At 36.0% G+C, this 27122-nt stretch overlaps 1 protein-coding gene and 1 non-coding gene across 2 annotated transcripts; both read right to left on the reverse strand.

Annotated features, from left to right (window-relative positions):
* Positions 1-381: 381 nt before the first annotated feature.
* On the reverse strand, positions 382-27097 carry TMEM167A (transmembrane protein 167A). The gene is made up of 4 exons (XM_003261558.4): positions 26922-27097; positions 14605-14714; positions 11469-11503; positions 382-4656 (listed from the first exon to the last, which is right to left on the reverse strand). Exons 1-4 carry the CDS (start codon positions 26922-26924, stop codon positions 4586-4588), a joined length of 219 nt encoding a protein of 72 aa, XP_003261606.1. The 5' UTR covers positions 26925-27097; the 3' UTR covers positions 382-4585.
* LOC115832041 lies at positions 13800-13933 on the reverse strand. The gene has a single exon (XR_004027516.1). It is a non-coding gene; the product is annotated as a small nucleolar RNA U109 (small nucleolar RNA).
* Positions 27098-27122: the final 25 nt, after the last annotated feature.

The raw sequence follows: 27122 nt of genomic DNA on the forward strand, positions 1-27122 counted from the left end.
GAGGACAAGGTTGAAAATAACTGTCAGTAATTGATAACTGTCACTTTCATTCAGAATCCGATTTCCACTATCTCTGGGAAAATTAAAGACTTCACACCCAAAGCAAACTACTGGAGTCATTTAAGGCTCTTAAAAGCAAACTCAATAACAGCAATATAGTAGATTGAATAGCTAGTATGATGCAGAACAACAATAAAAATAATACCCCAAAACAACAATAAAAATAATACCCCAAAACGAATCCTGCCATGAAAATGCAGGTAGAAAAAAAAAATACAACATTTCTCTATTCTCATCCTACTAAAAAGGTGGAAATTTCCATTTTTTAACCTCTAAAAACTGCTTTCACACATCTGACAATAAGACAAAAGTAGGAGGCTCTTGAGAGTTCATCTTGACTTTTATTACACACTAGACATATATGAACTAACCAGAGATGTGAATGATTCTCTGTACTCTTAAAATCACAGGAAATATATTTCCACCTCCCCCTTTTTTTCTGATATTGGAGTAGCATTTCAGATTTTAGAGATTAGCTTAGGGCAAAGTAAAAGTCATGGAAGGCAGTGTATAAATAACATTAATTATGAAGCTACTTTTCAGAAGCTAGTAGTAACTTGCTTAGTAATAACCACAAGGTTGTGCAGCGTTCACAGTGCTGGTATTAATCAGCTACATATTTTGAACATCTACTGTTACTGGATACCAAAGAAAGTGAGTTATTTAAGAATCTTCCATTCTTGTTATAAGCTTCCTATGATGCAGTAACTTCTCAAAGGCTTTGCAAAAAGCGTTAAGTCCTTGCTTTTTGAGAATTTTTTTTTTGTGCACCCAGGAAATGTAAATGCAACCATCACTGCTTCTTGTGCAGGTGTGTGCTTTAACAATCAGGGCTGCTTTTGGCATCAAGAGTATGAGCTATTAAGAGTTTCTAAAAATAATGACCTAACTAGTCAGGTGCCTCCACCTTATATACTATTCAGGCAAGTCTTCGGAAAGTATACTACTGTATTCCTAGTCCAAAATAAGGTAGGCATGAATATATTCAACCTTGTTTGCACATACACCAAGGAAGAATTTAAATTTTTGCCCTTAAGTAGTTTTGTGTTAGGCAGGAGGAAAAACATACTCAATTTTGAGGTAGGTAATCAACAGGAATGAGAAAAATACAAGACAGTCTAAGATCTAACCTTTGTCCACCTTTCTAGGCTTATGTCTTAATACTCCCAAAGTGGCACAAGCTAGGTTATTTCTAGTTCTTAACAGACTATTGTGCTTTTGCACAATGCTCTCATGTTCAGCTTAAGCAATGCTCCTCTGGAAGTTCACACCCTAACTGAACTGTCACTCTTCTTTGTTTTCTTCTAGAATCCTGGGATTATCTGAATAATAAATGCCATCACATTGTACTTTTAATACATACTTCATCTCTTTCACCTAGTGCACTACGAATTACTACGAGGAAGAATCTGTGTGCCTATCTTCCTGTCTTCAGTGATGATATACTGAAAGAATGGTGTAGAAATAGAAATATTCTATTTACCAGTGCTACGTCTTTTTCACAAAACCAGGCAGAGATCTGCTCATTTTTACTCTGTAAACTTGGAAAAGTTAATTTATTCAATCTCTATTTTGTCCTAACTAGACTGATCATCTTATTACTAAGATGAAGGAATCTATTGCAAGTTACATGTTACTATCATCCCCCGGTATGAAAGAGCGATTTTGAACCTGAACATATAAGAGCATTCAAGATTGTGCCTGACACAGTAGAACAGGGATTAACAAGACACTGGACTTGATCCTCAAATTATTTAAGCCACAGAAGGGATTCAGACTCTGGCCTTTTGATTGACCACCTTCTAAGATTGCTTGAAAAGATAACGCCCTTCCTATTAGCACAGCTGAAGCCAATCCGGAACTAAACATCAGCACACAAAAAATGCCAGGATAGATGGAATCAAAAGACTCTGAAGCCAGCAAGCTGAGGACTTCAGTGTCCATCATCCGATCCTGCCCTGTAACAACAGGTCTATATGATAAGACATATTCCATCTGAGCTGGAGGCCATTATCCTTAGCAAACTAACACAGAACAGAAAACCAAATACTACATGTTCTCACTTAGAAGTAGGAGCTAAACGATGAGAACTCAAGGACACAAAGAAGGGAACAACACTGGGGCCTACTTGAGGGTGGAGGGTGGGAGGAGGGAGAAGAGCAGGGAAAATAACTACTGGGTACTAGGCTTAGCACCTGGGTGACAAAATAATCTGTACAACAAAACCCCTTGACATGAGTTTACCTATATAACAACCTGCACATGTACCCCTGAACCTAAAATAAAAGTTAAAAATCTAAAAGAGATATTCTATCTGATGCTTAAGTTGATCTTTAATAACCTTCTGCATCCCACCACCCCACCAAAACCGCAAGAGAAATATCTCAATATTCTGTGGGCTTAAAACCACCTACACTGCCCTTTGGGTTAGAGAACAGGATTCAGTGGTCCTCTCTGAAAAATACACATTAAAGAAAATGTTAATTGCTTTTATTCATACTGTGTCTCTCCCTGACTTCTCCAAGAGCTTGTGTTTCAAAAGGTCAGAATGGTTGTTGTTACAAATGTTGCCTCCCACTGTTTAGCATCTATATATAGCAAAAAGTTTTGTATGTTTCCACAAATTTTCCCCCAAAATTATCTCTTCCTTTACTTTCCACCTACCTCCTCTGAGATGCCAAATTAAGAAATGTCTTAGAATATCTAGAATATTCTTCCTCTTTTCATATTCGATTTGTCTTAGCATATAAAAAATTAGTTGACATGGCTTTCAGAAAGTCCAGTTGGCAGCAGAGCTGGACAACAGATGGCCACCCAGAAATTACAGCCAGAAAGGTGACTTACTCAGCATGGATACACTACAAGAATCCTGTTTTTGAGAAACCCTGAAAATCCTTGACCTGATGTTAAAGCCCAAGAGGCAGTTTAGAGGAAGAACAATGATTATAACCTGATTCCCTATCTAAAGCAAAATACACCACTTTTAACTGCCACAGACATGCCAAAAATATAAAACCAAAACCAAATCAAAACAAACAAACAAAAAAATCCCCAGATAACAAAATACAGAAAATCAAACCAAAACCAAAATACACCCCCAAACAAAAAACCACCACAGGCAACACACAAGTTTAAGATGTTTCCTAGAATCCATTCCAAGTGGTTTAGTCTAAAATAAAAATAGGTGGCTTTCAGTTCCATACTTTGTTTCTGCAGAAATAACTACTAGCCTATTAATCTAGAAATACTTTTCTTTTTTTTTTAAAAAGGGAGAGTTTCTTCATTTTACCTTTATGATGAATTAATAGCTGCAAACAATCTAATTAATACTATCTACAACAGGTAATTTTTAGCTAAGATTTAAGTTCTTCTTAGCTCCGAAATTTTAACTGAATTTCAGTTGAACCTTAAGAAATGTTAACCACGACCTTAAAATAACTGCTCTATTGTAAAATTTAGAAGTCACATTTCCAATATTCCTCTTGCTTAGACTAAAAATTGTTGAAGGTCTCCTTTCACTCTCAAAGTTCAAAGATACTTATGCCACAGTATACAAATCAGTAGATTTGAAAACTATTTATCACCTCCAAAGTAACAAAAGAGATTCCAGTTCAAGTTGACAAAACACAAACTGGATTTAAAGTGCTGTGTTAAAAAACAAAACAAAAATACAGTTTCTTCAGGGCAATTAAAATAAATGTTTCATTTTTGAAGCCATGACACTAAAAACGAAAAACACATATAGGATAATTATTTTATAATTGTTCTTTTCATTCTAAGAATGTTGTTTTTCAGAGAAATATAGCTTTCTGGTAAAAATTCATGCACAAAATATGTATACTTGACAAGATGTTTCAGAGCCTACTATGCCATTTGGCTAATCTAAATCCACTAATGTTAAATATCAACATTTTCTCAATACTATTTTTAAGTTACATCTCATTTACCTTTGTCCTTAAGAACTGCATAAGCTTGTTTTAAATATTTTAAATACTTATCATAAACTAGAGTTTGCTAAGAGTAGAGGTACTCTGGTTAATGATCAAAATGGTGTGCCCAGAGGAAAAGCAAGCACTATTAAATATGAATGCAATCCTTATCAACACAAATTGAGCCATTTTAATAAAAAAGCTAGTCCAAAAAAGGGTCTCATTCTATAAAGATTAAATCATTTCCAAATCACAGTGAAAGGAACTTGAGTAATTAACCAATTTTGTTTTCTACTATGTGCCTTAGAGATACCTCACTAAAATTTCGTATCTGATACAACAGAACAACATTTGCAGAATGTAATATTGTAGTGACAGTACTGAGGTTGATTGTTACAGACTATTAAATGGTTACATCTTAATTGTTTATACAGAACATTGGTCCAATAACATGAAAATAGAGAACAGCATCTGGAAATTTATCTCATTCAATGTTCGGAGATAAAAAGAGTTAAACATCCTTTCCATTATTTTTTGCAGTAAGTCCTTGTTCACAATGAAATCTGATGGCAATTAAATTCTGGCATTTTCCCCCGCTACTGTATGAAGAGGATGCTGAAGGCCATTACTATACAGCATACTGCAACATAAGGACTCTTCCGTTCACCTGTTGAAAAAAAGGAGATATTCATCTTGATTAACTGAGTGGCTAACCTGGCTATGACAAGGTTATACTACGAGAAAGGGATACATAAGAATCAAGATAACATTCTTCCCTAGGAGGCCCACACATTGGGGGTGGGGCAGTGACAAAAACTAGATGCAACATAAAAAACAAGTACAATACAGAATGGGCTAAACTATTAATATATCAATTTATTTCTAAGAGGATCTTCTTTTCATATATTTAGAAAACCTCGAAAGCATCATTTCTTTGCCACTGTGTAAACTCAGACACTAAAAAACACAATGCAGAATGTAGGACAGAGATCCAAGAGAAACGATCTCAACTCAATTGAGGCCAAAGAAATATTGTTTATTTTCTGTCTATAAAAAGAACAAAACTTCCACCCATAAAAGAACACAATAGTTTTCCTTACTGGTAGCAATTCGTGACACTTAAAGGTACAGGGAAGGGGAAGCATTCATGGATGAAAATAAAGAGAGGATGGTCAATAAAACTGCATTTAAAAAATGGACAAATTAAAATGCTTAATTAAAAAAATTAGAAAAACTATTTCTGAGATAGTATGCTTACTCTGGGTTAGAAAAGTAGAACTAAAACCAACCACTTCTGTATGAGTCAATTTTTCACATGCCTTTAAGGAATGCTTGTATTTGGATGCTTTCCTTTGCACGAAGTGAATCTGAAACTGGCTTGTGAATTGTCTTGCAAATAGATAGAGATCATGTCATTGTGAGTTAACTCAAACTGATCTTATTCTTCTCTGTTCCTTCAATAACTGCAAGGCTATACTAATTCATAAAGCACCAGACATTTCTTTTTTTTTTGAGACGGAGTCTCGCTCTGTCACCCAGGCTGGAGTGCAGTGGCGCGATCTCGGCTCACTGCAAGCTCCGCCTCCCGGGTTCACGCCATTCTCCTGCCTCAGCCTCTCCGAGTAGCTGGGACTACAGGCGCCCACCACCACGCCCGGCTAATTTTTTTGTATTTTTAGTAGAGACACGGTTTCACCGTGGTCTCGATCTCCTGACCTCGTGATCCGCCCGCCTCGGCCTCCCAAAGAGCTGGGATTACAAGCGTGAGCCACCGCGCCCGGCCAGCACCGGACATTTCTGTGCTGCCGTGAGGACGGTATAAGAAAGGAAGAAGAAACTACTTGTAGAAATAATCCTGGGTATATGCCTGGCATCCTCTGGTAGAGATGGTTTATACTACCTTCACCTGTGCTTTTCCATGAAGTTTAAAGTCAACTCTTTCTTAATGAAACTCCTTATTCCACTTAGCAAGTTCAGCAAACTGCCTCTAGAAAATGTTCATCCTGACCATCTTTATTAACTAAAATTCTCAAGGTCATTTTCATTTTTATAGCTTCCTCACTGATCTCACACTGCCATATAATTGAGTTTATGTATTAGTGTCTGCTCATTGTTAATTTCCATACAAAATATTATACGAATATACAAAAAAATAAAGTTTTGGGGTTTTTCTGAAAGTATTTGTTTTATCCGTAGACATTTAACGGACTGCCTTCTGGCTAAAAAAAATCTAGAAAGTGAAACTGTTTTTACAATACCATCACCTCAACTGAAAATAAAAATCTTTTAAAATTAAAAAAAATCTTGGGTCACAATCTGTAAACAACGCTAATTCTCTTGGAGAAAAAAGCCCAAGTCACCAAACCAAACAAAAACAACCCCATTTGTACATAAATTTCAGAAAGACTTCGTAAGCAAGCCTGTCACTCTTACTAGGGCTATATACCCTCATCTCATACAGTCTTATTAAATACTTAAAAGAAATTAATACTGTCCTAAGTTTTCCATATGGTGGAAATTAATTTTTGAGGAAGTTCCCCTTTTCCTCATCCTTCAACTTAGAATGCTATCATTTACACATGGATTTAATTTTCCTGTTTTTAATTTTCTTAAAAGAGACTGCCATGTGGTAGAGCTAAACATCTTTAGTTGAACTTGGGTTTTAATGTTACTTTTTGTCTGGTCTTAGGTCTGTATAAGTGAATGTAAAACAGTTGCTGTAATGTGATGTGTAACATGATAAGATGATTTGGCTAGGTCTTTTCCCATTAAAATTGTATCATTTCTTTGTGGATATATTCTGTGTCAAGATAAGAGAGGAGCATATGCTTGAGAAAGCAGCATATCAGCAACATTTTCTAAGTCACTCTGCCAAAATGAAAAGCTAATGCTTTCACAGAATTGGCAAGAATGAACATTTAAAATGAACCATTCAACCTATGGCATTCATACAGTCGAGAGGAAAATGGAAATAACAAATAACAAGCAAAAAAAAAAAAGGACACTAGACACTATTTATAATCAGACATAAAAATAGATCATACTACAGGAAATCATTAAGAAAGATACAAACTAGACATCTTAAACTCACCTATACTCTTTTAAAGCAATAATTGTGAACAAAGGGGCTGTTTGGGCTGGCTCCTAAATGGAACTGTACACACTTCTCTCATTACATAAGATTGATTTAAAATACCTTAATATTTTCTTTATGCATTAGCAACTTAATAAAACTGAGATGAAAACGATGCCTCTTAACTCCAGACCTGGTCTTCCATTATGTTTTCTCTTTGTACTTTACTTGAGGTATTCTTACCACTATTTCTTGGCCATATTCTTTCTCAGAGTAACTTGTCCCTGAAGCATGCAGTTTGGTGTGTGTATATTTATATTTACCACTATCAGTATTAAGCATTGAGGATGCTATTTTGTCACTCTTGGTTCTTTTTGAAATGCTTAAGATTTCTCCTATTATTTCAGGGTTTGCAGTTGTTCATAACTGAGTGCCAGATAAGTCTGCACCATAAATTTCTGTAAATCTAGAGCAGCCCTTCTCACTCCAGTACTATGGACATTTTGAGCTTGATAATTCTGTTGTGATGGATTCCCTGTGCATCCTAGGATGCTTAGCAACATCCCTCACCTATATCCGCTACATGTCCCTGAGTCCAGTTGTGACTATCAAAGCTGTCTCTCTATTTTGTCAAATGTCCCGGAGTGGTAACTACTTACCTAGGCTATATCTGTGATTTTACCAGTTTAAGGTAATGATACCTATTACAAAAGAAAGACTCTTACACCTGTCACCATAAGAGAGAACAAAGTATGACAGAACACTGAGGAAGAATAGCTGAATACGTTAAAATCATACTTATTTCTCTGGAAGATAAAGTCTGTTTCAATAGTCATTATATCAGAATTATGGCCTTGAAACAGGCACTTTTCTATGAAGTCTTTTATGCTTACACTATCATTTGCCATAACAAGAAACTGGAAAGGTCAAAGAACCTTATGATTTCATCATCACAGATTTAGAAAGGACTTCTGGATAATTTAGTATTATGCTTACAATTTCTACCATTAATGGGTCTTGCCTATCATTAAAAGCTTAAGGGAAGAAAACCTGCTCTCAAAATTATTTCAATGGCTAACAACATATGAACCTTAGACGATGCTTTAAAGATTTGAAGACTAGTTTACGCTATAAGCATCTTCAGACATATTACATCAATTCCCAGGTTTTCTTTCAAAAAATTTCTAAGTACAGACATATTTCATTTTATTGTGCTTTGCAGATATTGCCCCTTTGAAAAAAAATTGGAGGTTTATGGCAACCTTGCATTGAGCAAATCTTACTGGTGCCAGTTTTTAAAAACAGCATGTGCTCAATTTGTGTCTCTGTGTCATATTTTGGCAATTCTCCCAATATTTCAAACTTTTTCATTATTATTGTATCTTTTATGGTGATCTGTGATCACTGATCTTTCACGGTACCATTGCAATTGTTGTGGGGCACCATGAACTGTGCTCATATAAGATGGCAAACTTATTTGATAAATGATACACCAATGATAAGAAACTACAGCAAGTTATGCAGAAACTAGCTAAGATAACTGATCAAAGTAGCTACACTAAACAACAGATTTTCAATGTAGACAAAATAGCCTTCTATAGAAAAAGATGGCATCTAGGAATTTCACAGCTAGAGGGGAGAAGTCAGTGCCTGACTTCTACCGCTTCAAAGGACAGGCTGACTCATGTTAGGGGCTAATGTAGCTGGTGGCTTTAAGCGGCAGTCAATGCTCATTCACCTGCTGAAAATTTTACAGCTTTTAAGAATTATGTTAAATCTGCTCTGCCTATGCTCTAGAAACAGAGAAACTAAGTCTGGATGACAGCATATCTGTTTACAGCATGGTTTACCGAATACTTCAATGGAGGAAGTAACCGCAGATGTGGTGAAAAGAGTAAGAGAACTTTAATTAGAAGGGGAGCCTGAATACGTGATTGAAGTACTATAATCTCATGATGAAATCGGAATGAATAACTGCTTCTTATGAACACAGAAAATGGTTTCTTGAGATGGAATTTGCTCCTGGTGAGGATGCCATGAACATTGTTGAAATGACAACAAAGGATTTAAAGTATTACATAAACTTAGTTGCTAAATCAGTGGAAGGTTTGAGAGGATTGAATCCAGTTTTGAAAGAAATTCTACTGTGGATAAAATGCTACCAAATAGCACTGCATGTTACAGAGAAATCTTTCATGAAAGGAGGAGTCAATCCATGTGGCAAACTTCAATGTTATCTTATTTTAAGAAACTGCCAGTCACCCCAACCTTCAACCACCACCACCCTGATCAATCAGCAGCCATCAACATTGAGGCAAGACCCTCCACCAGTGGAATGATTACGACTCACTAAAGGGTCAGATATAATCATCAGTGATTTTTAGCAACACAGTATTTTTCAATTAAGGTACACACGTTGTTTTTAAAGACACACTGCTACTCCACACTTAACAGACCACTAATGTATACACAACTTTTATATGTACCAGAAACCAAAAAAAATTGTTGACTTGCTTTATTGTGGTGGTCTGGGACTGAACATGCAGTATCTCTGAGGTATACCTGTATTACAAATACTCAGTTTGTATTTTTCAATCTCATGAAGTTTGTTTCCTTTATGGACCATCCTCTAAATTTTCCACATCTCTGAGAAGTTGAAAACCAAAATAAAACACAATACTCTAAAGGGAACACAGTTTACCTAATGGAGATGACTCTTCAATTCTCCATCCTATTTAAAGGGATTAGTTGAGAGAATTTAGGCTGTTGTCAGACTGGCTAACAACAATAAATGTCAAACGTAGAAAAAATATTTTTCATTATAAACATCTAACAGCTTTATGAAAGAAAAAGTAGTTATGCATAAATTCAAAGTTAGAAGAAGAGTACTAAAACAAAAGAATTTTTCTTTGGTCATGCAAATGATTCCAAAGAGGACAGATAAGAAATACTCAATTTCAGTCCAAGTGGTATATGTACAAATGCCTGGAGTTTTTTTTGTTTTTTTTTTTTAATTAAAAAGGTTAAAAAAGGTTGTAATTTATTATTCAAGAATACTGATGAATGGCTGGGCACAGTGGCTCATGCCTGTAATCCCAGCACTTTGGGGAGGCTGAGGCAGGCGGATCACGAGGTTAGGAGTTGGAGACCAGCTTGGCCAACATAGTGAAACCCTGTCTCTACTAAAAATACAAAAAATTAGCTGGGCATGGTGATGGGCGCCTGTAATTCCAGCTACTTGGGAGACTGAGGCAGGAGAATCGCTTGAACCCAGGAGGCAGAGCTTGCAGTGAGTGGAGATCGCGCCACTAAACTCCAGCCTGGGCGACAGTGCAAGACTCCATCTCCAAAAAAAAAAAAAAAAAGAATACTGATGAATGATGCAATAAAATACATGTTAATTCATTCACTTAATCATTTGAGAGTCTACTATATGCTGGGTACAGTGTTAAATGTTACATATACAGGGCGAATGGATAGGAGTATATTATTAACTATAAAAACATGTATGATGCTACTAATCTCTTATCATGGGAAGTTGTAAGACAACCACATCTACCTTAACTTTAATTGCTTCTTGGCCTTTTAGCTAAGATCAAGTGTAGTACTTTAACTCGAGTCAAACAGTTAGGCTATGACCACACGGGTTCAATAGACAAAACAGTTAAACATTCTGTTACTTAAATAGGGCAATAAAGTGATTATGTTTAGATAGCTGCTCAGAAAGACTTTGATTAGATGGGAATACATCCTAGTTATCAAAATGGTATACATTATACAGAACAGCATACTCTATACTTCTATACTATCAACATGTGGGCATAAAACCACATACATTTATTTCCCCCAATACCAGGAATGCATGGTATTTGATATCTAAATTAGAGAGACTTTTCCATCTCTGTGTTAATGAAGTATCCACCAAATCTAGTTTTATTCTTTTTTTATTTTGAGACAGTCTCACTCTGTCGCCCAGGTTGGGGTACAGTGGTGTGATCTGGCTCACTGCAACCTCTGCCTCTCGGGTTCAAGAGATCCTTCTGCCTCAGCCTCCTCAGTAGCTGGGATTACAGGTATGCATGCCTGGCTAATTTTTGTATTTTTAGTAGAGACAGGGTTTCATCATGTTGGCCAGACTGGTCTCGAACTCCTGACCTCAGGTAATCCTCCGGCGTTGGCCTCAAAATTGCTGGGATTACAGGTGTGAGCCACCATGCCTGGCCCAAATGTGGTTTTAAATAGCATAAGGAAAAGAGCTTGATATAACTTACAAACTTTTGCAAAAATGCATAAAATTGGAAAGCCTGCCCTTTAAAAATTAACATTTCACTTGTGAAATTATAACATTAAGTAAATTGGTCAACAATTTACAGCTGAAGAAATGGAGGAAGATTATAGACACTTACCAATTCTGGCACACTTCCAAAATATACCCAACAATCTGCATAGAATAAAAAAAGAAAAAAAGTAGCTATTGATTACTCAGAAAGGTAAATCATTCTCTTGATATCATATAGGGAATTAATTGTATATTAACATATTAACCTTTAACACTGCTTCAAATTTGAAATCTGCTTATTTGATGTTGAGCCACTGTTCATGTATGAAAGTAGAACACAATGGCATATCAACCATCAATGTACAGAAACTGCTATGAATTGGAATATAAATAGTGTCATAGGTAAAATCCAGGGCAAATTAGTGAGAGTGGCAAAAATTTGCATAAGGGCTTACTATTCAGTTAACTTACTCTACTTTCAAAAGCAGAAAATGTATATGACAATTTAAGCATCAATTTTGATAAAATGTTCAATGAACATTTTTTGGTTGAATGTGACACCAAAAAAACTCTTATAATAAACTTTAATTTCTTACAGAATGTAGCTCTAAAGGTAAATAATCTATAACAATGAATTCCAATGATGGTATTTACTTATCTGTGTCATTTACTAAGAAAGAATTAAAAATATGCCTATATTTTCAATATAAGTAGAAAATCTCCTAGTTTAAAGGACGCTCTGTGAATTCACCAAATATGGCATTTAAAGCACATATTCTGGAAATAAGTATTAGAATGGAGATACATATTCCAATTGTATGAATGAATATATTATGAACTACATATTATATGGAGTTATCACTTATTTGGCATGTATAACAAATCATTTTTGAAAAAAAGACCAACTGAGTCATCAATGAATAGAGATATCTTAAAAAGTATCACTGAAGACACTATTTTCTTGGTCTGACAAAGTAAAAGAATTATAAATAGTGTCACATATGGTTGCAAATTAAGATAAATTAATATTATGTTATGTAAATTAGAATTATTATCTCAAGAAAATCACAATACTTAAATTCCAGAAAAATTTATAGTATACTTTTTTTTTTTTTGCCGAAAGAGATGGCTGGCTAGTGAATCATTACATCTGAATGGGTAAGACTGACAGAAAATTCTGGTTCAGTTAAGTTCTATATATGTTCCTCCTCTGAAGTATAACTTCCTGACCTCAAAGCAAAAGGTCTCTTAACCTATCAACCATCAATATATAGAAACTGCTATGAACTGGAATATACACAGTTTAGATTAAATGGAATTAAGCAAAAACATGAGTTTATTTCAAAGTATTAACATTCTGACAGGCTAAACAATTTTACTATAGAAATAAAATGACAAAACCCATATATATTCCTGAAAATAAGCTAAAATAAAGGCCAAATTATGCTTAAATTCAGTCCTACTTACTGGTTACATAACTGTGCGCAAGGTATTGTACCTCTTTAACAGAAGTACCCACCCTCAAAGGGTTGTTATGAGGATGAAATGAGTGATTATACAGAAAGTCCTTAGAATGGTGACTTACATGTACTGTGTTCATATATAGGCTAAAGGTACATGTGATAAGTCCAGGTATCACTTAAAATTGGCTAACATTTCTTCATCAAACAATGGAATAGGTTAGGCATTTGCAAAGCCATGGCTCCTTTGTTCTAGAACCCACTGAAAACCACAAGATCATAAACTCAAGGTCTTTTTGGGTCTAATATTCTAGAAGTAACAAAATATCATTAAGAAACTGGTACAAAAGGATTAACAATATTAACAGCTTTTATAAATGAATAAAGAATCCTAACTTGGTAACTCAGAGACTTATCAGCACCACTTTGGTTTTTTCCACATATTTCTCTACCTAGATATATTTCTGTAATACCCCAATTTTACTTACACATGCACACACACACACACACACACGAAGCCTGTTAGTTGATTAAAAAAATGTAATTACATTGCTTAGTTATTATGGCTAAATACCAATAAGTATATTTGCTGATAATGCTATCAGGTCTATTGAAACCAGGATAAAGACCACATAGTAATCTTTTTTACTGCTGCTTAGTTCTATATTATTTGAAGTAGCAAAAACTGAAGTTATTTTAAACAGTGAAGTCATCAAGAACTTGCTTCATCCAATCTGTCTAGGTATCTCCACCTAACCATGGTATATATTCTCACTATAATAAAAGATTATGAGTCTCATAAAAACATGTAATTTTAACAGAAAGAGACTAGGCCTATTAAATTTTCTATACAAAATAATTCTTAGTTATAAATCAAAATAAAATGGTGCTTAACATGTACATAGGTAGAAATAAAGGTTTTAAAAAAAGCTTTCAAACAGTTGACTGTATTAGTACATATTTTAAAATGTAAAAATAGGCATGTTCTTTTTGGTCTTTTATGTTGGAGAAATATACTACCACTCAACCTTTACTAGAAGGTTGGCAGCCCTGAGAACTCCTTTGTTAATGTAGCATGTTATGAATGTATTCCTGCTCCCAAGGAATGAGAAGCAGACATTTCCACATGCAACCTACTTGCTTTTGAAGAAGAATTTTCGTAATAGAATAGGGAAAGTATTCTACTATGATGTAATTATTCTTTAATGAGATAAACACTTAAATATCTTAGATGGACATTATGCATTATATTAGAATTCCAATAAACTCATCAATAGGAATAAGTGTTTACTAGAGTCTACCATACGCTTTAATTCTAAGTTTACAGTTGGCGGGTACAGAAGTGAAAGATGCAATGAAACTGTCTACTTGGATATATAAAGACTTCATGCACAGCCAAGCAACAAATAAAGTAATTTCAACAAATGGGTGAATATTGAAGAATAAATGCAACAGGACTTTACTGAAAAAGGTGGAATGAAGAGAAGACAGTGTCTACAAGGAGATGGAGTATTATCATAAAAACTGATGGACAACTAACATCTATTTTCACCTTCAGTAAGTTAAATCCCTCATGCAATTTTTTACTCTAACACATTTTAGGTCACTTCTGAAATTTACCTTTTAATTTAGTAAGATATTGTGAATATAAAGTTTTTGAATTTTTAACAGGAAGAAAATGAAAAAAGTTATGAAAAAACCAAATTACATGTAGGAATTAAATTATCTAATAATTCATATGTTACCTTACATTCAACATCTGTAAGAACTAATTTGGGTGATTAGACATCATTAGTAACATACCCAGTTTTATTTCTGTCCAGGAGGCTTGGTGCCAAGGATCGAATATAAGCACAGGTACATATAAGCAGCAAGATTACAGTCAATAGACTCTGAAAATTGAAAATGGCAGACTAAAAAGAAAAAAAAAAAGAAAAATTAATATCACAAGAAAAACTTCATAGGTAAAAAATGTTTGACAATTCCACATTTAGAGTCATGTTTTTATTTCTTCAAGAAGGCAAGCAGAATGACAAGTCTGGCAACACTTAAAACCAGAATCTTAAGGTCTTCTACAGTCTTCAAGCTCTGCCAATAGCTGGTTTTATGGCCTTAGCGGAATTACTAGCTTTTCTAAGTCTTTGGCTGGGTGGAGAATGGGGAGACAGACTTAAATGCTAGCTAAGTTTCTTTTAATTCTGAATTTTTTTAAGGATAAACATCCTTTAAATTTAAGCTATAATTTTCCATGAGTTGACAAATACTAGGTTAATAGATTTTGGAGAAAGAAAGAAAGCATCTGTACTTCCACTGTTGGATTTTTAAAAGTTATTCATTACAGGTTGAACATCCCTAATCCAAAATCCAAAATGTTCCAAAATCAGAATTTTTTTGAGTGCCAAAATGATGCTAAAACAAAAAATGTTCATTGGGGCATTTTGGATTTCTGATTAGAGATGCTCAACGAGTAGGTATAATGCAATTATTCCAAAATCCCACCAAAAATTTGAAATCCAAAACATTTCTGGATCCAAGCATTTTGGATAAAAGACACTTAGCTTGTATTTAATAGTTCAAGTCTTATTCCAAAGTTAAAATTTAACACAAGAATCATAAGAAACCATAAGTTCCATAAGTTTCCACAGTCAAACAAAATCATAGGTTTCCAGTTAAAGTAAATGGAAGTGGACTTATTCTATTCAAAATTCAGCTCTAGCATCACCTTTTTAAGGAAGTTTCCTTTAATCCATCTGCCTCCCTTCTCTTATTTTATGTAGAACTCTCTTTTCTATTCTCATAGCAAACTGTTACCTTTATTATAATATTCATCTCTGAAGGGTGGACATTGTGTTATCAGGTTATCAGACTCTGAATCTCCAGCACCAATCATATGCCTGTCTCACACTAGAAGCCCAATAAGAGATAGTTGAAAAAATAAAATGAAATTAAGAAAGTGCAAGAATATTACTGTGTATATATAACAAAGAATAACATTTTCATCATATACAGGGAGATAAAATATGTCAATCTCACACAACAGCCAGCAATATGCTTGTTTAGTAAACTTAGAGGCACTTTCTAAAAAACAAACAAAAAAATCAGGAATGAAACAAAGAACAACTCATGAGAAAACTTAGTTACATAAAATTGGTACTTGCGGCTGAGTGCTTACCTGAAAAGTCCTAAAGAATTTAGTGAAAAACAGTTACAGATCTTAAGGAAATTGAGTAAGGTGGCTGGGTACATAATTAAAATATATAAATCATTAGCCTTCATAATCATATTATTATTCAGGAGAAAGAAAATGGAAAAAAGATAGCATCCAGAACTAACAGCTAAAATATCTAGGAATAAGCTTAACAAGAAATGTGCAACATCGGCATCAAAGAAAAAAACTGACAAAATCTTAAAACATATGGAAGAACATAAAAGTAGAAGAGACTGTTGCTATGGTTTATAAATGGTTTTTCGTCCCTACCAAAGCTCAGGTTGAAATTTGATCCCCAGTAAGGTAGTGTTGGGAGGTGGGGCCTAGTGGGAAGTATTTGGGTTCGGGGACGGGGTCGTGGGGGGCAGACCTCCCATGAATGTCAGGGTGCTCTTCTCGTTAGTGAGATCTCACAAGACTGGATTAGTTTTCCAGGAAATGAATTCTTTCCAGAGAGAGCAGGTTGTTATAAAGCCATGATGCTTCTCCCTCCTTTTCACCAGGTCTGTTTCCCCTTTGACCTTCTCAGCCATGTTGTGATGCATCATAAAAGCCCTTCCCAGAAGGAGGGCCAAGCCCTACTACTCTTAGCCTACACAACTGAGAGCTAAGTGACCCTTTTTTCTTAATCAATTACCCAATTTCAGTTTTTTTTTAAAATAGCAACATAACATGGATTAAGAAACCTGGTATGCCAGATTTTTATATTGGAAGGCAACATTGTAAAGACAACCTATAAATTTAAAGTGAACCCAATACCAACAAGTTATCTTTTAAACAGACAACTAATTCTGAAGTTCATATGGAAAAAATAAGGCAAGAATAGCCAGGAGAATCTTAAAAACAAAAAAACGGACAACTAGAAACTGTTCCAATGTCATTTGAATCTTTTATATATTTTTATGATAAATATGTGCAAACTACTGAAAAAATTAAAAACCTATATACATTATTTACCAATATTCTCAAGGACAAAAAGTGCTTATGCACAATGCTAAGCGGTAGGCAAAAGGGGATCAAAGATTTCAGACAGCACATCTAAGGTATGTAAACCTTTATGCAAAGAAAGTGGGAAAATTCTGTGATTATCTCTGGATACTTTTTTTGTGCAGGGTGGAGGGACAGAGTCTTGCTCTGCTGCCCAGGCTGAAGTGCAGTGGTGGGATCTTGGGTCACTGCAACCTCCACCTCGTGGGTTCAAGTGATTCTCCTGCCTCAGTCTCCCCAGTAGTTAGGATTACAGTCATGCTCTACTACACCTGGCTAAATTTTTTTTTTTTTTTTTTTAGTAGAGACAGGGTTTCCCTGTGTTGGCCAGGCCGGTCTCAAACTCCTGATCTCAAGTGATCTGCCCACCTTGGCCTCCTAAAGTGCTGGGATTACAGGTGTGAGCCATCTCTGGATAGTTTTTAATCTAATTCTCAACTTTTCTAGATTTCTCGAATTGTCTAAGTGATACTTTTATGGTCTGAACAAGACAAAAATGATTTGTAATTACCAGTTTAATACTTGTTTTTCTATGCATTATTTTTTCATAGATATAACAAAGATAAAATTTAATGTATCTTGGGTTTTAATTAAATTGGGTTTTAATCTTAAACCTGTGAAAGCCAGTGATACACATTTTATAACATAAATCAACAAATTAGCTCATGATCAATTGTAGATAAAAAGCACGGTATCTCACAATGCTTATCTTTCAAAGGTCATATTTTGAATATGTATGTGAATATATTAATAAATAATACTGGATAATGACCTCATAGAAAATAAAGCAGATTTCCTCCCAACAACATAACTAAATGTATATTGAGTATCCACTTTGTCTGAGAAATGAGGCAGTGGGGATTAAAAAAGAGGCACATGGTATGATTCCTTCCCTGCAGGAGTTTATGGCTAACAATAGCAATTACTGATATTCACTGAGTACTTGTTTTATGTTATCCTCATGTATCTGGGGTAAATATTACCTGAATTTTATACATGATTGTTATTACCTGTATTTTATATATGAGACTGAGGCACACAGCAGTTAGAATCAAGTAATCAAGTGAAAACAGAGCATGTACTTTAAAAAGTAAATAGCAACTCATTGTTGAATGTGGAAGTGAGTTATGCAGACAAAGAATGCCATTTTTTTTAAGAAAAAGTCAGGAAAAGCTTCATGTAGAAAGCAGGAACGGAGTCAAACCTTGAAAGGGCACCATTCAGATGGGCAAATAGCAAGCTCCAGAAGAGAAAAAAACATGTGGGAAAAAAACCCTACAGAAAAAGTCATTAGCACATTCAGGGAATAATGAGAATCTTACTGTATTTTAAGCAAAAGATTCCTACAGTAAAATGGTTGGAAAATAAATCTTCAAAGTAGGTTTATCATTTTCCTAATGTAGTATCTAAATTCATGACTTTGTAATGTGTTCTCTTTCCTTCTCCAGATGCGTTTTTAAAGAAAACATGCTTAAATGATATAATGTTCAGGACTGGTTTCTAAATAATCCAGTGCATGTGTGGTGGGAGAGGGGTAGGGCTGACGATAAAACGCTGAGAATATGAGGGTTCATTACAGGCTTCTACCTCTTTATGTTTGAATGTTTTCGTAATAGAAGATAAAAAGGCACTTAAAAACATGCTTATTATGAAAGTAGAGTATGTATATACGTTTGTGTGTGAAACCATTTACAAAAGAAAACCATTTACAAGTATGAAATATATGATATATACAACTTTGTTCTGGGGGTTTAAAGCCTCTAAAGTTTAAAACAAATAATCTTAGGTGGTAAGTCTTTTAGATGTACTCAGACTCTGGTCAAAAGTGTGTTTCTAACTTATGGACATTAGCCTGCCACCTATAGCATTCCCCTTAATGCTTAGCATCTGTTGTCTGGTGATAAAAAATTTTAGTCTCAGGGTTAAAGGAAACAGATGTTCCTCTTCAGTGAAAAAATAATTGCAATTTTCAATAGAAAAATGTTATTAAAAGGGAAAGGAGGAATCTAAGAAAAAGGTAAGCATATTTAATCACAAAACAGAGGAAAAGATGATTAAAAGGTGGTAAGTCAAATTCATTTACCTAGTTTAATTTTTTTCAGGGCCTTTAAGTCATGAAACCTTTTTCAAGGTACTCTATTGAGTTTTGCACATGCTATCTGTTCTTGCCTCCTTGGTGAACTGACTCATCTGTCCAACCTCAACTCAAGATTCACCTCCTCTGATGTCTTTCCTCTTCCCACTCTCTATACCAAGCAGAGTCAGGATTTTTGTATGTGCGTAATACATACACATAACAATGTGTATGTTATAGAACACATCATACTGTACTGTGATTGTCTACTCTATTGAGGTTTTTATCAATTCCCTGCGACTATTAAAATAGAGTACACAGAGAAGTCACTGAAAAATGTCAAATGAACAGGAACTTGAATACAACAGGCAATAATGAACATTTTAACAAATCCAAGAGCATACTTGGATTCCAAAGAAAAAATACACATTCAAAAACCAGTGTAGATCAGATTGCTGAATACAGTATTTTGTTAACTCTTCAAGAGAAACCTCCACGTATGGCTTTGCATATGTTTACTTCTCAATAATATTTTGGAAAATCAAGTAGAAAGATGCAAATTTCCTTATATTTATATTAAGGACCTAGGCTGTAGGGTAAAATAAAGACCTGAGGTAATTTCCATTCAGTATCCACGTCTTATATCACCTCCTGGAATTCAGATTTTCTGTTCTATCAAGCAGCAAGCTTTGAAGGTGCTTGCACACTGGAGAGTGTGTGTTCTTCTGACTTCTTTTAATTCTTAAGAGATACACACTTTCAAAAAATCTGTAAGGCTGAGTAGGCAGGTTAGTTTGACCATTACTCTGAGAGCTATGTCATTCTTCTAAAACATGGCAATAGAGGCCTCCAAACGATTTGTCGTCAAGGGCTCTTTTACTAACCCTCTGCATTGTAGACTTATCTGATAACTCAGAGTCAATAAGATCTTTTGATATGCTTGAAACAACTAGTGTTATTGCACTGAGTTAATTTACCCAAACCGGAAGGAAACAAACTTGATGAGTCAGTTACTTTACTTGATCATTTTGAAATAAATCACATTTGGTTAGGTGTTTTGAAATAATAAAAATAATTCACAGACTTTATTTGGCCACCACTACAGGAGATGCAATAATTAATGAATAGATGGAAGGTCAATGCAAAGCTAAGGAAGGGGTCTAGACATGAAATTACTAACAATGTTGACAAACCTCTAAAAAATGTTCTATTTTCAAGTCTATTTGAAAAGTTAGAAATTTTTTTTTAGATTTTTAAAATCATTTTATTTATTAAGATAAAATTTCTCATTTTCAGAGTCATTTCTGAACACTAAAACTATATTCACTAAGTCTGATTATAAGTAAGAATTCAATATAGGAGATTTTTTAAAAAGACGAATAAAATACTTCTAAGTCTAAAAGCTCAAGGTATTTATTAACGAAACTTTCAAATAAGAAATCTTAAAAAGAATCACTGAAAACATTAGGAATAGAAGGAAAAAAGGAATTATCCAAGCAATATAAAAGTGCAAAAAGAAAGAAACAATGAGAAAAGCAGAAGAAATATACACATCAATATGCTAAACAAGCTGTGGCTAGAATGCTCAATGACTGGTTATTAAGCATACTTAATCTGCAGAAAGGAGTGACTAAATCTACAGTATTTTCATTAGTCTTGGATCACTTGGGCACTAAACAAATTGTTTAACAAATTTGTTGATTAAGGGCCTTATTTATACATAACACTGTGTTGGAGCTTCGAATGTTGACTGCCTCCTATATGGGGAATAAATTTTTACTGACATACTAATTTCTCCAGCTTTAAAACAAAAATTAAATATGAAAGACAACATTTAAAAACTCCAAATAGTAACAATTTTACTTGCATTAATACTTACTTCTTTTACATGAAACTAGTTTATCCCTTTTTGGGGGTGGAAGGGAACACAGAAATGACACTCCTGACCTAATTGTGATAAAAATTATTCAGCATTAGAAAAGTGGGTCAGCATTTATCATTTAGAAAATCTAGGTCAGGTCAGCATTTTCCAACGAGTCTCTTAAAATGGAAAACATGAAAATGGAAGGATGTTAGCCTGCATATGAATGCACAACACACATATATATATAATTTGCCCAAAATAAGTGACCAGAATTGGTTGAAAAGATTTCCACTAATACATAAAAATTATCAACATTTTCTTTTGGCATTATTAGCATATAAATTTAAACTTTGTTGCTTATCACGTGGTAGGGTGATGATACTGCACCAAATAGACAAGTAACCTCAGTTTAATTTGAGAGCAAGAAATCAGGCTTGATTAATATTTAGTTATGAACCCATCACCCATCTCCTCTCAGCAACAGTGGCCACTAAACATTTGGGTTAATGAAGTAATCCAAGTATACAAATTTGACCTTAGGTGAATCAATATCTCACATCTCCACTTGTCAGTTTCATTTCATTTGTAAAATGCGGGGGCTGGATTAAACAACCATTTGTTCTCACCAGTCATATTTTAAAAATGTACAGAGACCTTTTCTACTTAATACTTTCCATTTAACAACTTTCATGGATATGATGAGTAAAACTAACAGTACAGAGTAGAAGCGCTTGAACTCTGTTTCCACTGGCAACACTGATTTTGTAGTTATTTTCATCTCATTATCATGGTACCTACAATTAATTTGCTGTTTGTGCTGCTTCGTTTTGGAGCTATTTTATATACACCTCACATCTAAAGATAAGGCAAAAGGGTGTCAAGAGTTAGAGAAGGCATACGCAAAACTGATAAATGGTAGAGTGAAAAAAAATTAGAATAAATGCTCCATATATGTCTTTGATAAAAAGATTGGACAAGAGAAAGTATTCTGAATGACAAAGAGCAAAGCCTGCTGTAAAGTCCTTTGACCTTGCAATTAAGAAAAAACAAAGACTGATAAAATGTCCTATCATATGGTATGAAATCTAACTGTTTATTAGAACCACTTGGAGCTTAAAAAGCCATCACTGCCCAGAAATTTGTATTTAACTGGTCTGGGCATCTATAGTTTCTTAAAATTCCCTGAAAGCTTTTTTTTTGAGATGCAGTCTCGCTCTGTTGCCCAGACTGGAGCGCAGTGGCATGATCTTGGCTCATTGCAACCTCCACCTCTTGGGTTCACGCAATTATCTTGCCTCAGCCTCCCAAGTAGCTGGGACTACAGGTGCACGCCACCACACCTGGCTAATTGTTTTTGTATTTTTAGTACAAATGGGGTTTCACCATGTTGGACAGGCTAGTCTCGAAGGCCTGCTTCAGCCTCCTGGAAGTTTTTATTCGCAATCAGTATTCAAAAACTTTGCTAGAGAGGATCAGCACCCACATCAGATTCGTATTAGCATAATGAAGTGGTTATCAAAGGTGTGGTTCATGGAACCCTTTCATGGGTTCGTAAGATCAGAACTATTTTTATAATACTAGGATACTGGCCTTTCAACTGTGATGCTGTTTTCATGGATGACGCAAAAGCAATACTAGCAACAGAATTATCTGAACTGCTACCTCCTCACTCACCCCTGACATAAAAACTTTGCTTTTCTTAGTATTTTTGTGCAATTAATGGTATTGTTGCATAGTTGAAAGGGCACAGCATTTCATGACAAATTGGTTCAGTTTAAATCTTAGCTCTGCTATTTATAAGCAGTGTGATGTTGGGCAAGACACTTAGCTCTCTGCATCTGTTTCTTCATATGAAAAATGTGGCCAGTAATACGTCTTTAATAAAACCTTGTATGTAAAATAAAACACCTTTCAGAGTAGGTGCTTAACGAAAACAGTAAGTCCTCACTTAATGTCATCCACAGGTCCTTGGAAAATGCAACTTTAAGGCAAAAGATGTATAACAAAACCAATTTACCATAGGCGAATTGATATAAACAAGAGTTAAGTTCCGATGGCGTATTTCTAGTCACAAAAGCATCACCGAACTTCCAAATCAATATCAAAACCCTTCTAATATCCAACATTGAAATAAATGTGAGTTATATATCCACTTAAGAAAGATTAATAAAAACAAGTAAGATAGCTGGCTATTTGCTATTTCAGTTCAGTGTTGAAGGTGCCAGGAGCCATCCCAGTAGCCTGGAGTATAGGACATCATTCCAGTGCAGAGCACTCAAACTGGGAGAGTGCAGACACCTCAACAAACCCAATGTATACATCTCTGGGATGTGGAAGGGAACTGGAGTACCAAGAGAAAATCCATGCAGACATGGGAAGAACAGACATGAAGACAACGTGCAATTGGGAATGGAGTTTCTTCCTCATACACGTTATTGAGGATCTGCTGTATTTCTTTCCCATCCAATAAACCATCCAAGCCGGAGCTGTGCTTCATCACCCTTCACTAAGTACCTTCAAAACGATTTTCCTAGTTTTCCTTTCCTTTCAACCCAACTGCTCATCAGAGTTGAGACATTCAATCATCGTATACCTGAACTACAACACTTGTTTTCAAGCTGGTCTCCCAGATTTTAATCTTTCTCCATTTAAATATACTCTATGTTGTTACCAGTTGGTTTTCTAAAATGCACACCTTTTATTTCCCTGCTCCAAAGCCTTTATCAAGTAAGCAATTAAACATCATCAAAATATAAAGTTTTTGGCATGGCACAAAGCTCTTCAAAATCTGGCCCCAATCTTTCTAGCCTCATCTATCACCAGTCTACCATACTTAACTTCTTTTTATTCCTGTCACATTGAGGCTCCATGCAACTATTGAACTTCATGCCTTTTGTTCCCATAACTGCTGTTTCCTTTATCTATGGGATAGAGATTGCTGTCCCACCTCTAGCTAATGACTCCTTCCCTAATACTCTTTAAAGTACAGGTGAGAGAGAATTAATTCTTTCTTGGGGACATCTCTCAAGCAGTTCCCAGCCAGTACTACCCCTTCCACTGTGTTTAATGATTTTCTATATATCTTCTGCTACAAGAGGAGAGAAAATACTTCACATCTATTCTCTGGAGACTCAGTTTAATTATGAAATGTGGGCAATCATTCCTACTTTGCAGAGTTTGTGAAAATCACTTAGCGCACCAAGAAAATGACATGAAAATAAACTCCCTTACAGTTAACCAAGTAAAGGATTGGAACTGGAAATGATTCTAACTCTGTTTGGCTCAGTCTAAACCCATGCTCTTTCTACTACACGTGTGGTCTTACTACATCATAGCAGACAACAGATGGAATTTACTTATTTAATAATCTCCCCCACTGGACTGTGAAATCCTTGAAGACACTGAGCATGTTTGTATCCCCAGACTCTTTTTTTTTTTTTTTGAGATAGAGTTTCGCTCTTGTTGTCTAGGCTGGAGTGCAATGGCACAATCTCAACTCACCACAACCTCCGCCTCCTGGGTTCAAGTGATTCTCTTGCCTCAGCCTCCCAAGTAGCTGAGGTGCTGAGTTCCACCACGCCCGGCTAAGTTTTTATTTTTAGTAGAGATACGGTTTCTCCACATTGGTCAGGCTGGTCTCCAACTCCCGACCTCAGTTGATCTACCCACCTTGGGCTCCCAAAGTGCTGAGATTACAGGCCCAGACTCTTAATGGAGTACTAACTCTAGCTGGCACTGTGCCTGTAGCGATTAAAATACCTAGTCTTTAAGAATTCTGCCTAGAGAGGGAGAAATGCAGGCAACACCTTATTGCTGTTTTCTGTGAAAAGGGTTATGCTAGAGGGATACTGGAAGTATACATATAAACTAGGAATATCCCTATAGATACCTAAAGAGAGTAGAAGAAAATAGAAGGGGTTAAGGGAGGCTTTTTGGAAAGAGATGAGACATGAGAGAAATGTTGAAGGATGTTAGGCGTTGGGGGGAACAAGGCATTCTGAAATTCTTTAAAAGTATTAATTCACAAGTGCTACAATTACTGATCATGCTGACAGTTGAAAATTATTACTGCTGATAAACATTTTGTCCTTGAAATGCTTTTTAAAAAGATTCTTGGCCAGGGACAGAGGGACGGTGGCTCACACCTGTAATCCAAGCACTTTGGGAGGCTGAGGCGGGCAGATCACGAGGTCAAGAGATTGAGACCATCTTGGCCAACACGGTGAAATCTCGTCTCTATTAAAAATACAAAAATTAGCCGGGTGTGGTTGTGCACGCCTGTAGTCCCAGCTACTCGGGAGGCTGAGGGAGGAGAATTGCTTGAACCCGGGAAGCAGAGGTTGCAGTGAGCCGAGATTATGCCACTGCACTCCAGCCTGGGCAACAGAGGGAGACTCCATCTCAAAAAAAAAAAAAAAAAAAAAATTCATTAAAATACAGTAATTCAGGTTTATTAAGTCATTACCATTGGGTTACCTCACAAATAAACTAAGTTTAGGTGCGAACTCAAAGATACTGAGACACTAATCCATTTTTTAAGCTGCTAAGTTAGCCTTCTTGAAACCTCACTTTGTAGCTCTGCCAACAATGTACTTTTGACATCCCAAGCTCACAGGAATAAAAAACCACCTGCCAGTTGTTTCTGTTTTCCACCTATGTCTGATTTATGTATTTATATTTATAAGAAATCACTAAGACTTATTTCATCCTCAGTTATGTTGTGTTTCTATCGATAACAGCATGAAGATTTCGGGCATCTGGACATTAAAATAAGTTTGAGTCCTGGCTTTACAATCTACTAGGTGTGATCCGAGGCAAGTCAGTCTCCTCCTGTTTCACTTCTTTCACTTGTAAACATCTACTCAGAAGTTGCTGTGAACTTGATATTTCCATGCTTATAAACTGATTTTTTGAAAAGAGCCTGGTACATAGGACGTGATAATAAATGAAAGCATTTGCTATTTTTGGAAAAACAAGCATGACAAGATAGTTTATATACTGTTGATCTTAAGCACAGTATATGCATCTTGTTTTTAGCTGGTCTGACAGTGAGATAATAAAAAGAGTTATCTTTGACTTGCACTACGAGTAGAAGAATTCAACTTCAGCTTCTAGAAAGATGTAAAAGAATTAAGAGTGACAGTCTTCCTAGTCTCAACTGCCATCTTCCCACCAGGTGGTAAATTCGTCCAGAGAAGAAATTGAATTATTGCTATATGGGATTCTGCAGCAACTTCTGTGAACATAGGCTCGTAATTTTTCACCATGGACACTCAAGCTTTTTGGAGTCATAGTTGTTTTTCGGTCTATTCGCAGGCATGCATCCTTTGCCCAGAAATATACACAACATTTGGCAAATGGACCTGGAGGTAAAAGAGGAGGAAGGCCTGAGGCTAGACACCACTCCAATAAGTATATTAAGCTCCTAGAAGAGCAATCCACCTTTGCAGAGAACTCTTAACTATTAAAACCTATAGCTTGTAAAGCAGCATTTTCGAAGTTAAGAGAATAACGTGGAAGGGTGTTGAGAGGCTCCTGACTAAATAGATGAAAATGAAGGTATGGAGTTTGGTGCCAAAAGAAACTCCCCCCAAAAATCAAACAATAACACCAGAGTAAAGCCCCTAGGGCAAGATAAGGAGATGCAACAAAACAAGCGAAAACTCGAGAAGCGCTAATGCTTCAAAGGGTCAATGACCACACATAACCTACGTAGCCAGCGTGTTAAAACACACCAACGCATTTTTTTTTTTCCTAAACAAAGTAGGAAAGCGGACTTTGCATGAGGGGCGGGCTCCCCGACCCAGGAGTCCTCCTTGGACAGTCCGTCCTGATTCTCTCTGGTTGGCCGTGGAGGGACCACATGGCTCCAAGGCCAGTCAGCTCCGGGCCCACACACCCCGGGCTGCCGCACAAACTCCAGCCCTAGTCTAGGCCCACAACCCCTTCTCGAAGATCAACCGCAACCTGGGAGCCCCACTTCTTACCATAGCGAGGCCGGCGATGCCGCAGCCACATCACCCTTCCGGGCCCCAGGCGGAAGAGGCTGCACGTCCCGTCTGCCCTTCTCGCCCTCTCCAGCCGTCCGGTTGGGCTTGTCACGGCACCGCCTACCGAGCCGGGCGATTAAGACGCTAGGATAGGCTTCTCTCCGCCGGAAAAGGCGGGATTAGACCACGTCCCGCAGG

The sequence above is a fragment of the Nomascus leucogenys genome, chromosome 2 (genome assembly GCF_006542625.1).
Source record: "Nomascus leucogenys isolate Asia chromosome 2, Asia_NLE_v1, whole genome shotgun sequence".
Classification (NCBI taxonomy): Eukaryota; Metazoa; Chordata; class Mammalia; order Primates; family Hylobatidae; genus Nomascus; species Nomascus leucogenys.

What these genes read in the sequence shown, in the direction of transcription:
- TMEM167A (XM_003261558.4), bottom strand. An exon ending in CTGGACAGAAATAAAACTGG is followed by an intron (nt 11,504 to 14,604) that starts GTATGTTACTAA and finishes TATTCTATGCAG; the next exon opens with ATTGTTGGGTATATTTTGGA. An exon ending in TTGGAAGTGTGCCAGAATTG is followed by an intron (nt 4,657 to 11,468) that starts GTAAGTGTCTAT and finishes TTTTTTCAACAG; the next exon opens with GTGAACGGAAGAGTCCTTAT.